This window comes from Hippocampus comes, unplaced genomic scaffold (assembly GCF_001891065.2).
Source record: "Hippocampus comes isolate QL1 unplaced genomic scaffold, H_comes_QL1_v1.1 scaffold76, whole genome shotgun sequence".
In the NCBI taxonomy this organism is placed as follows: Eukaryota; Metazoa; Chordata; class Actinopteri; order Syngnathiformes; family Syngnathidae; genus Hippocampus; species Hippocampus comes.
This window is the reverse complement of record NW_017805277.1, coordinates 2,606,014-2,618,900: the sequence shown is the minus strand read 5'-3', so window position 1 is coordinate 2,618,900 and position 12,887 is coordinate 2,606,014. Positions and strand designations below refer to the sequence as shown.

Genomic DNA, 12,887 nt, shown 5'->3' with positions numbered 1-12,887 from the left:
TGATTAGTTTCGACAAATACTGTTATCAGGGCGATTTTGTTCACTAAAATGCGATAAAAGCTGAAAGGACGTACGTGCTTCATAAATTACAGTATTTGGATCACAGCGGAACAGTTTTGGGGACCAGAGAGAGAGCACCCAAAAACCACCTTCTAACGCCAAACATGTTTGATTTTACGTATGAGCGGAAAATCGAGTCATATATCCCAGTAGCCTAAAGAGAGTAAGACGATAATGTTGAATGCATTTCGAGGCGTTACATAAAGAGTTAAAGAAGCGCGACTGCGTGCCCTCCTTTTTTCTTGCCCTGCTCGTGCAACCGGCTCAACACTCAGCAGTAGCAGGGCGGTCACGGACGACGGCTCGACGTGGAAGACGAGAATGGGAGAACAACACGTTTTATAACAATTGCTGGCCTCATGGACTCACGTTGTCACGTTTAATGAGGCAAAAAAAAAAAAAAAAACCCGACGACACGACTCGTGACTTAAAAAAAACCCGTTCCCAAAACTAGACGAAATGGACGGAGGGTTGAGCATTACATTAATATCGGTAGTAATGTTTGTCGGTTCTTTCCTACTCGGATTCATCCCTTTGTTGTTTCGACTTTCGGAGGTAAGTCGTACGCGTTTCAAAACCGCGACATTTGCTTTTGCCAGTATGTCATCAAAACAATTTGTGTCCTTATATGGCCATTTGACCGTAGAAATGTGGTTTAAGTAAAAAAAATCCGTGTGCGTGTGCGCGTGCGTGTTCCAGAGAAGCCTGCACTTGGTCTCCATCCTGGGTGCAGGTTTCTTGTGCGGAACAGCCCTTGCCATCACCGTCCCTGAAGGAGTGGGCTTAATGCAAGAGTCGTGGACACACCAAAATGGTGATCATCACATCATAGAGATGCACTCTGTTGTCATGCTTTTGTGTATATCCTTATTTTTGTAATTGGTCTTTTCTTGTAGCTTCTTTATCTGCTGGCAACGATTCTTCCAGAGAAAGTGCTTCCTCGCCTCAGCCTTGGATTGGTGTGGCTTTGACGTCTGGCTTCACCTTCATGTTTGTTGTGGATCAGCTGGCAAGTTACTTCTCGGTTTGCGGTAAGTAGACATGACATTTGCGTGCATTTGTCAAGATCCAAACTCGACTTAATCCACCTTGTAACAGTAGCAAAATATAATAATGCATCAGTGTCATGTAAATCATTGAGCAATTCACAATAGTAACAGGACAAAAACAAATCATTTAAATATAATTCATCATACTCAGCAGAGATGCTGATTATAAAAAAAATTTAAGGTAGGGATGTCCCGATCGCATTTTTTGCGCCCACGTCCAAGGAACTTGATCCCGTTCAATACCTCTGCAATACAGTGCAATGAAGAAAAAAAAGAAGACCACATCCAAATGATCGCAATTATGTTGTCTTAAGTTTTACAGGATGTATAAGTTTTGATTTTTGGGAGGAAAGGTATCCCGGGATGATAGCTGTTGATTTCGCTGTAAATCAACAGTGGTTCAAATCAATTAAAGAAGTAAAACATTTCACACTTGTCTTAAAAATTAAGCATATCTAAAATTCTGATCTTTGTCAGCCGATACCGATAAGCTGAAACTCACTTGATCGGCCCCGATTTCCAATCATGTCGATCAGATCGGGCCAGCCCTACATTTACTAATTGAACTGGACCAACCAGAGGATGGAAAAATGCGGACATCACTGTGGACCAGCTCGCTGGCCGTGTGAGGCAAGTTTAAAATCTGATTGGTTAAAGAAACAGCACGACAGATTCTTAAGAACTGTGAAGATTTGATTAACATTGCTGCACAGAAAGGCTGAAATCTGATTGTACAACTAAAATCCACATACTGGAATCAGCCCAACTGAGCAAAATGCTACAAAGTCAAGAAGACACACTGTTAGGAATATATTAAACCAACTTCATATGACGGATATACTTTTTTGTTATTCTGAGTGAAATACCTTGGTGTCAGAATGAAGATCTCTGGTCACCTATTTACATGTGACGTGGTTTTTTTTTTTTCCCGAGCCGCCGTTTACATGCTCCACTCCGATAATCAGATTAGTCCTGTTACAACCGTGTGACACGCAGAGATCGATGTAAAAACATTCGTCTATTTAGCATAGTAGTTGTGGTAGTTTTAATACTTTTATAACAACAACGTATTGATAAAAACAAGTCACGGATACTGTACTTTAAAACAAGTTTGCATGATGCTATTTTAAAGTGCATATACGACCACGTCCCTAAGCATAGACGTACGTCAACTACGCTTTACGTCAAGAGAGACCAGGCGCAGACCAGACACAGCTTGGCTTTCATTCTTTATACTCCGATTGAGGTCCATTCTAATCGGAGTGCATGGTTCCGTGCAAACCCGGCGATTGAACAAACATTAGATTTTAGGTTTTAAATATAGTTCAGTTCGTCTTGACGGGCAGAAAGACAAAGGTTGCATGTCTTCTGTCATTTCAGGAAAAACGAATCCCAACAGTGATGCCATCACAGCCACGCTGGGGCTGGTTATTCACGCCGCAGGTAGAGTAATATTAATATTAACTCCACTTCTATAAGCGTTTGTTTGCATGCGGCACACAACACATTTCAGCCCACTAGGGCAAAGGGCCATCCACAAAGCAATGAGCAGACTTCATGTGACTTACCACGTGTGCTTTATTTATTTATTTATATATATTTTTAAAGTTAAAGCCTTGCCTTAGAGCAGTGATTCCCAACTCGTGAGCTGGAAACCAAATGTAGTCAGAGTAAAACAATTACATTCTTTATGACAGCACCGACATATAATTTTTTTGAGGTCATGAACAGCACGCCATTGAAGTTGTGGTAAACTAGATATAGGCAGATATGCCATCGCGTGTGTGACTATATTTAAAAATATGATACAGTGGTACATGTATGATCACCATATTTTTGTACATATTTTCTTGGTTGCTCTAAATTATATAGCGACAGTTAAAGGTTCAATTAAATTGAAACATTACTATAGTGTGTGACTGAAATATACCAAATCAGCGTATAATGATTGTGGAGAAACACAGGATTTGGGAGAGGCATTTGTGTTTCTTTGTGTGAAGGATTACCCTGTGATTTAAGTGGCAACCAGTTCAAAGTCTGTCTTTAACTCTAAATCAGTTGGAATCAGTTCTAGCTTCCTGTGAGCTTAAACAGGAGAAGCAACATAGAACATGGATTCAGATTCAGAAAACTTGATTTATCCTGAATGGATGTGTGAAGCTATAAGGACAATAATCCTTGTCATATGTGTGTTATATTTAACACATATTTTTGATTTATGTTAAACAAGCAGTGGCTTTAGGGTATGTATAAAATGGGGACAACCTTGCACAACTGGCATTGCAAATTGGATTTGCTTTGTTTCAAAATGACCGTAGATTAACCTTATCAACAAATGCCATTATTTGTATTTAAAGTTATGGTATGCCGCTCGTGCAAGCATATGCACAGAGGCACACATGCGTACGTGCCATGATGAGCAACAGCAACAATGTACCCGAACATGAACAAAACAGAAAAATAAATTACCGGTAGATTCATGACAAGACCGAGTTTGTAACAAGGAAATAACTGCCGACCTTATTCGGAGACCTGACACAGGGAGGGAGGCATGCACTTTTGTAGCACGTTAAGTGCAGAAACAGCTCCATCATAGGTCACGTGTACCAAAATGCTGCTCCTGCCACTCCAGTGCCATGGGTGCGTTGCAGATCAAACAAACTCTGAATGAGAATAAACAAAAAGTCGAGGTATCCTAACGGCTCTGATCGAAAGCTGCAAATGCAGACTGCTGACCGCTAACAACTTCCTGTGATGCAGGTCATGCGCTACTGTTGGTTAAAGTGAACCGACTTTTTAAAATGTATTTTTTTGAATATTTTTTTGTGGATGTGACAGTTATAGGATGCTTCGTATGCAGTGTGCACTAACAAAAATATATGAATTTAATAATACGCACAAACACACGTCTCCATTTCCCCCTACGCCCACTGCGGTCGACTTGGAATCAGTCCGTGGACTGCCAGTTGACCAGGATCGACTGGTTCGGCACTCCTGGTGTAGATCCTTCTGTGGGGTGTGACATGTCGCCAGATATAAATACCGGCCCCACACCCCACTGCGTCAACAATTTTAGCAAGTGATGAACTATGTGCTGTTAATCAGGTTAATGCTCATGAGTGTATCTAGAAATACTTTGCGTGGCTCTGTTTACCTTTTAGTTTTTTACAGACTGGAGCCATCACTTGAAAGTGGAGAATTTTCCGCTGAGACTAGTTGCTGTTTAATTTCACGCTTTATATATATATATCTCCCCACAACGAACATTATGATATATACATTGCTCTTTCCCCCAAAAGTGCCCAAGATTCGGAGATCCGGCTTCTGGAAGAGGCAAACAGGCTCCGCGCCGAGCTGAGGCGGCTGCAAGCCGACTCGGAGAGAAGCGAAGAGCCCGGTTCCTCCGAGGAGCCCGCGAGTGAGGCGGGCGAGCTGAGGCAGCAGCTCCTGCGGGCGTTCGGCGAGCTGAGAGCGGCCGAGGACAGAGATTACATGACACAGCACCGGCTCAAATGGTGAGATGCGAGCACGCATGCATATGCATTCGCAACCTAAGCGGAGCCCAAGATTCCAAATTTTGACAGCGATAAGCAACTTTTTGATGCGACGGTATTGATTAACTGTGATGGGAGACGGTTATCACATCGCCGTGTTTGTGGAGCCAAACGCCACTTGCCAGTGGAATTTAACATTTCCGCCCTGTGAAGTGTTTACATGTCCGAGTGCTCTGCGCAGGCTCGGGTCTTGACGTCAGTGCCAGAGTTATTTCGGTTTCCCCTCGCTCTGGTTTCGCCCATCTCTCGCGAGCCATTTTCCTCAATTCTGCCACAGGCCTTCCCTTTTTCCTTCCTCCCAAATCCCTCAACGCCAATATCGCTGCGTCTAAAGGGGTCGGATGCACCCAGAGAAATGGAAAAGAACACTCCGGTGCTCCCCCGGAGGTCAGCGGGAGGTCACTGGAACATTGCCAGGCAACGTGATAACATTCACCGGTGCTTCCCGAACATTCAGTCCAATGACCCCTTTCAAAAGAACAAAACAAAAAAAAAAACCCTCAAGTAATATCTACTTTTTGCTTCTCTTGTTCCAGATTTTTCCAATTCACTAGTTTTCCTTTCACTTTACTTTCACCTTGGCGCAGGCTCCGGGAAGAGAAGCGGTGTCTGCTGAAGGAGAACGACATCACGGCGAAACTTGATGTAAGTTTATCGCCGCGCCCGTCACGTGGCATCGCTGGGACGTGGATTTCACCTGAGGGACGATGAATTTGAGCTGTACTTGAAGGCGTCTTTGGAAAATGTCAAAAGTGGTCAAATCTTGATGACTGTATAACGGGACTGAGATGCTTTTGTGTATATCCTTATTTTTGTAATTGGTCTTTTCTTGTAGCTTCTTTATCTGCTGGCAACGATTCTTCCAGAGAAAGTGCTTCCTCGCCTCAGCCTTGGATTGGTGTGGCTTTGACGTCTGGCTTCACCTTCATGTTTGTTGTGGATCAGCTGGCAAGTTACTTCTCGGTTTGCGGTAAGTAGACATGACATTTGCGTGCATTTGTCAAGATCCAAACTCGACTTAATCCACCTTGTAACAGTAGCAAAATATAATAATGCATCAGTGTCATGTAAATCATTGAGCAATTCACAATAGTAACAGGACAAAAACAAATCATTTAAATATAATTCATCATACTCAGCAGAGATGCTGATTATAAAAAAAATTTAAGGTAGGGATGTCCCGATCGCATTTTTTGCGCCCACGTCCAAGGAACTTGATCCCGTTCAATACCTCTGCAATACAGTGCAATGAAGAAAAAAAAGAAGACCACATCCAAATGATCGCAATTATGTTGTCTTAAGTTTTACAGGATGTATAAGTTTTGATTTTTGGGAGGAAAGGTATCCCGGGATGATAGCTGTTGATTTCGCTGTAAATCAACAGTGGTTCAAATCAATTAAAGAAGTAAAACATTTCACACTTGTCTTAAAAATTAAGCATATCTAAAATTCTGATCTTTGTCAGCCGATACCGATAAGCTGAAACTCACTTGATCGGCCCCGATTTCCAATCATGTCGATCAGATCGGGCCAGCCCTACATTTACTAATTGAACTGGACCAACCAGAGGATGGAAAAATGCGGACATCACTGTGGACCAGCTCGCTGGCCGTGTGAGGCAAGTTTAAAATCTGATTGGTTAAAGAAACAGCACGACAGATTCTTAAGAACTGTGAAGATTTGATTAACATTGCTGCACAGAAAGGCTGAAATCTGATTGTACAACTAAAATCCACATACTGGAATCAGCCCAACTGAGCAAAATGCTACAAAGTCAAGAAGACACACTGTTAGGAATATATTAAACCAACTTCATATGACGGATATACTTTTTTGTTATTCTGAGTGAAATACCTTGGTGTCAGAATGAAGATCTCTGGTCACCTATTTACATGTGACGTGGTTTTTTTTTTTTCCCGAGCCGCCGTTTACATGCTCCACTCCGATAATCAGATTAGTCCTGTTACAACCGTGTGACACGCAGAGATCGATGTAAAAACATTCGTCTATTTAGCATAGTAGTTGTGGTAGTTTTAATACTTTTATAACAACAACGTATTGATAAAAACAAGTCACGGATACTGTACTTTAAAACAAGTTTGCATGATGCTATTTTAAAGTGCATATACGACCACGTCCCTAAGCATAGACGTACGTCAACTACGCTTTACGTCAAGAGAGACCAGGCGCAGACCAGACACAGCTTGGCTTTCATTCTTTATACTCCGATTGAGGTCCATTCTAATCGGAGTGCATGGTTCCGTGCAAACCCGGCGATTGAACAAACATTAGATTTTAGGTTTTAAATATAGTTCAGTTCGTCTTGACGGGCAGAAAGACAAATGTTGCATGTCTTCTGTCATTTCAGGAAAAACGAATCCCAACAGTGATGCCATCACAGCCACGCTGGGGCTGGTTATTCACGCCGCAGGTAGAGTAATATTAATATTAACTCCACTTCTATAAGCGTTTGTTTGCATGCGGCACACAACACATTTCAGCCCACTAGGGCAAAGGGCCATCCACAAAGCAATGAGCAGACTTCATGTGACTTACCACGTGTGCTTTATTTATTTATTTATATATATTTTTAAAGTTAAAGCCTTGCCTTAGAGCAGTGATTCCCAACTCGTGAGCTGGAAACCAAATGTAGTCAGAGTAAAACAATTACATTCTTTATGACAGCACCGACATATAATTTTTTTGAGGTCATGAACAGCACGCCATTGAAGTTGTGGTAAACTAGATATAGGCAGATATGCCATCGCGTGTGTGACTATATTTAAAAATATGATACAGTGGTACATGTATGATCACCATATTTTTGTACATATTTTCTTGGTTGCTCTAAATTATATAGCGACAGTTAAAGGTTCAATTAAATTGAAACATTACTATAGTGTGTGACTGAAATATACCAAATCAGTGTATAATGATTGTGGAGAAACACAGGATTTGGGAGAGGCATTTGTGTTTCTTTGTGTGAAGGATTACCCTGTGATTTAAGTGGCAACCAGTTCAAAGTCTGTCTTTAACTCTAAATCAGTTGGAATCAGTTCTAGCTTCCTGTGAGCTTAAACAGGAGAAGCAACATAGAACATGGATTCAGATTCAGAAAACTTGATTTATCCTGAATGGATGTGTGAAGCTATAAGGACAATAATCCTTGTCATATGTGTGTTATATTTAACACATATTTTTGATTTATGTTAAACAAGCAGTGGCTTTAGGGTATGTATAAAATGGGGACAACCTTGCACAACTGGCATTGCAAATTGGATTTGCTTTGTTTCAAAATGACCGTAGATTAACCTTATCAACAAATGCCATTATTTGTATTTAAAGTTATGGTATGCCGCTCGTGCAAGCATATGCACAGAGGCACACATGCGTACGTGCCATGATGAGCAACAGCAACAATGTACCCGAACATGAACAAAACAGAAAAATAAATTACCGGTAGATTCATGACAAGACCGAGTTTGTAACAAGGAAATAACTGCCGACCTTATTCGGAGACCTGACACAGGGAGGGAGGCATGCACTTTTGTAGCACGTTAAGTGCAGAAACAGCTCCATCATAGGTCACGTGTACCAAAATGCTGCTCCTGCCACTCCAGTGCCATGGGTGCGTTGCAGATCAAACAAACTCTGAATGAGAATAAACAAAAAGTCGAGGTATCCTAACGGCTCTGATCGAAAGCTGCAAATGCAGACTGCTGACCGCTAACAACTTCCTGTGATGCAGGTCATGCGCTACTGTTGGTTAAAGTGAACCGACTTTTTAAAATGTATTTTTTTGAATATTTTTTTGTGGATGTGACAGTTATAGGATGCTTCGTATGCAGTGTGCACTAACAAAAATATATGAATTTAATAATACGCACAAACACACGTCTCCATTTCCCCCTACGCCCACTGCGGTCGACTTGGAATCAGTCCGTGGACTGCCAGTTGACCAGGATCGACTGGTTCGGCACTCCTGGTGTAGATCCTTCTGTGGGGTGTGACATGTCGCCAGATATAAATACCGGCCCCACACCCCACTGCGTCAACAATTTTAGCAAGTGATGAACTATGTGCTGTTAATCAGGTTAATGCTCATGAGTGTATCTAGAAATACTTTGCGTGGCTCTGTTTACCTTTTAGTTTTTTACAGACTGGAGCCATCACTTGAAAGTGGAGAATTTTCCGCTGAGACTAGTTGCTGTTTAATTTCACGCTTCACATTTTTTTTCTATGCAAAGTACCGTACACCCAATAAAAAGTTCATATTCCTCTTTCACAAAATTGTCTTGAAGGGCTACGGGGAAAATGCTAATCAGTTACTGTGGTGCATCTGCTGGTCATGCTCCAAATGTATGTTACGCGAACAAATATGTGCAACGTTATTCTTGCTAGGGTTTGAAGCTGGCACAAACAAAACAAAAGTAAAAAAAACTGAATTTTGGCCTTGGAGGTCAGCACCCTCTGAATATTTGCTGCTACTGTCGTGACCCGCTTGTGTTTTGCTTTGCAAATAGCTGACGGCTTCGCTCTGGGTGCAGTGGTAGCCACAGGCCAGGTGACAGTGCAAGTCATCGTGTTTTTAGCCGTGATTCTACACAAGGTGAGAATATGACGATGATGAATTATGCTGCCTTCATGACTGGTGGGAAGTTGAAGCTCGCAAGGTTAAGCTCTAAACATGGTTTCGTGAAAGTTAAAACAAACTAAAAAAAAAAAAAAAAAGATTGTTGACAACAAATAAGCTGGTGGCTTTGTTTGTGGAGAGCAGTCAAACCAGATCTTTTTTCTTTTTTTTTTTTATTACACTGGTAGCCTTGATCATTTTACCAAATAATGTCATGGAGAGATGATGTAGGTCATTGGTTATTAACCTGGGTTCACCCAAGGGGTTCGGTGAATCAGTCTCAGGGGTTCGACGGAGACTCTGCCATGGAGGTTAAGACACAACCGACCCAACATGTCATTTAGTTATGACACACCCGCTTGGCCGTCACTGGGTGCAGATGATCACATTACATTGCTTGTCCAATCAGTGCTGCACACACGTGCAGAACTGGAGACAATGAATGGCTGCACCTTCATAAAATGCATTCATAAAAATAAAGCCTATAAATGCGTGAGGTGCATGATTGTCGACTGCCATTGTTCTGTGGCGTCACCATACTGCATCTTGAGCAGTCAGGGTAGATAATTGCCTCGAGCTTCCGAGTAGGCATCTCCTTGTCAGAGATGACATATTTTCAACTTCCCACGTCTCTGGAATGCAGCATAACAAAGAACATCAACATTGTGAAGTAGCACACAAAGCCGGATGTCCACTTCAAGACCAAGTGTTCAATAACAATATCATACCCGTCAACAGTTTATCTTTGTCTTTATTTCTATGTACATTTCAAGTGACACACATCTGATCCAAACACATGAAAACAACTTGCATAGAAGGATTACCCTGTGATTTAAGTGGCAACCAGTTCAAAGTCTGTCTTTAACTCTAAATCAGTTGGAATCAGTTCTAGCTTCCTGTGAGCTTAAACAGGAGAAGCAACATAGAACATGGATTCAGATTCAGAAAACTTGATTTATCCTGAATGGATGTGTGAAGCTATAAGGACAATAATCCTTGTCATATGTGTGTTATATTTAACACATATTTTTGATTTATGTTAAACAAGCAGTGGCTTTAGGGTATGTATAAAATGGGGACAACCTTGCACAACTGGCATTGCAAATTGGATTTGCTTTGTTTCAAAATGACCGTAGATTAACCTTATCAACAAATGCCATTATTTGTATTTAAAGTTATGGTATGCCGCTCGTGCAAGCATATGCACAGAGGCACACATGCGTACGTGCCATGATGAGCAACAGCAACAATGTACCCGAACATGAACAAAACAGAAAAATAAATTACCGGTAGATTCATGACAAGACCGAGTTTGTAACAAGGAAATAACTGCCGACCTTATTCGGAGACCTGACACAGGGAGGGAGGCATGCACTTTTGTAGCACGTTAAGTGCAGAAACAGCTCCATCATAGGTCACGTGTACCAAAATGCTGCTCCTGCCACTCCAGTGCCATGGGTGCGTTGCAGATCAAACAAACTCTGAATGAGAATAAACAAAAAGTCGAGGTATCCTAACGGCTCTGATCGAAAGCTGCAAATGCAGACTGCTGACCGCTAACAACTTCCTGTGATGCAGGTCATGCGCTACTGTTGGTTAAAGTGAACCGACTTTTTAAAATGTATTTTTTTGAATATTTTTTTGTGGATGTGACAGTTATAGGATGCTTCGTATGCAGTGTGCACTAACAAAAATATATGAATTTAATAATACGCACAAACACACGTCTCCATTTCCCCCTACGCCCACTGCGGTCGACTTGGAATCAGTCCGTGGACTGCCAGTTGACCAGGATCGACTGGTTCGGCACTCCTGGTGTAGATCCTTCTGTGGGGTGTGACATGTCGCCAGATATAAATACCGGCCCCACACCCCACTGCGTCAACAATTTTAGCAAGTGATGAACTATGTGCTGTTAATCAGGTTAATGCTCATGAGTGTATCTAGAAATACTTTGCGTGGCTCTGTTTACCTTTTAGTTTTTTACAGACTGGAGCCATCACTTGAAAGTGGAGAATTTTCCGCTGAGACTAGTTGCTGTTTAATTTCACGCTTCACATTTTTTTTCTATGCAAAGTACCGTACACCCAATAAAAAGTTCATATTCCTCTTTCACAAAATTGTCTTGAAGGGCTACGGGGAAAATGCTAATCAGTTACTGTGGTGCATCTGCTGGTCATGCTCCAAATGTATGTTACGCGAACAAATATGTGCAACGTTATTCTTGCTAGGGTTTGAAGCTGGCACAAACAAAACAAAAGTAAAAAAAACTGAATTTTGGCCTTGGAGGTCAGCACCCTCTGAATATTTGCTGCTACTGTCGTGACCCGCTTGTGTTTTGCTTTGCAAATAGCTGACGGCTTCGCTCTGGGTGCAGTGGTAGCCACAGGCCAGGTGACAGTGCAAGTCATCGTGTTTTTAGCCGTGATTCTACACAAGGTGAGAATATGACGATGATGAATTATGCTGCCTTCATGACTGGTGGGAAGTTGAAGCTCGCAAGGTTAAGCTCTAAACATGGTTTCGTGAAAGTTAAAACAAACTAAAAAAAAAAAAAAAAGATTGTTGACAACAAATAAGCTGGTGGCTTTGTTTGTGGAGAGCAGTCAAACCAGATCTTTTTTCTTTTTTTTTTTTATTACACTGGTAGCCTTGATCATTTTACCAAATAATGTCATGGAGAGATGATGTAGGTCATTGGTTATTAACCTGGGTTCACCCAAGGGGTTCGGTGAATCAGTCTCAGGGGTTCGACGGAGACTCTGCCATGGAGGTTAAGACACAACCGACCCAACATGTCATTTAGTTATGACACACCCGCTTGGCCGTCACTGGGTGCAGATGATCACATTACATTGCTTGTCCAATCAGTGCTGCACACACGTGCAGAACTGGAGACAATGAATGGCTGCACCTTCATAAAATGCATTCATAAAAATAAAGCCTATAAATGCGTGAGGTGCATGATTGTCGACTGCCATTGTTCTGTGGCGTCACCATACTGCATCTTGAGCAGTCAGGGTAGATAATTGCCTCGAGCTTCCGAGTAGGCATCTCCTTGTCAGAGATGACATATTTTCAACTTCCCACGTCTCTGGAATGCAGCATAACAAAGAACATCAACATTGTGAAGTAGCACACAAAGCCGGATGTCCACTTCAAGACCAAGTGTTCAATAACAATATCATACCCGTCAACAGTTTATCTTTGTCTTTATTTCTATGTACATTTCAAGTGACACACATCTGATCCAAACACATGAAAACAACTTGCATATGAAAAACATGCGTCGACACTGTTCACATAAATAATAAACTGTGGAAATTGTAGAACTCGAAGAAAGCGACAATTTCTCACGTGCGCACTCCGAGAGAGAGTGTGTCGTGTTTTTTTTATTTGCACCACAAAAAAAACACTCGTGCCAAACGAAGCCCGCCGAAAGTAAGTTTCCATAGAAACAAGCAGACTAAAATGGCGGTCCTTAAAGGGACTGCAATTATTTCTACCCCGTTACCAAATAATCGTGAACTCTCTGACAAGCATATGAACATTGCATTCACACATTTGCAGTTGGTGGTGAATTATGTACAC

At 41.7% G+C, this 12,887-nt stretch overlaps 1 protein-coding gene across 1 annotated transcript in view; it reads left to right on the top strand.

Moving 5' to 3' along the window:
• LOC109516120 (zinc transporter ZIP9-like) overlaps nucleotides 1–12,887 on the top strand; it is a 19,407-nt gene continuing 6,520 nt past the window's right edge. Inside the window, exons 1-9 of the mRNA XM_019870334.1 lie at nucleotides 1–615; nucleotides 760–874; nucleotides 957–1,091; nucleotides 2,490–2,586; nucleotides 4,409–4,624; nucleotides 5,251–5,308; nucleotides 5,417–5,633; nucleotides 7,032–7,094; nucleotides 9,187–9,272. Of these exons, the coding sequence (XP_019725893.1) occupies nucleotides 520–615; nucleotides 760–874; nucleotides 957–1,091; nucleotides 2,490–2,586; nucleotides 4,409–4,624; nucleotides 5,251–5,308; nucleotides 5,417–5,633; nucleotides 7,032–7,094; nucleotides 9,187–9,272 (1,083 nt within the window). The 5' untranslated portion in view covers nucleotides 1–519. The remainder of the gene's footprint in view (nucleotides 616–759; nucleotides 875–956; nucleotides 1,092–2,489; nucleotides 2,587–4,408; nucleotides 4,625–5,250; nucleotides 5,309–5,416; nucleotides 5,634–7,031; nucleotides 7,095–9,186; nucleotides 9,273–12,887) is intronic.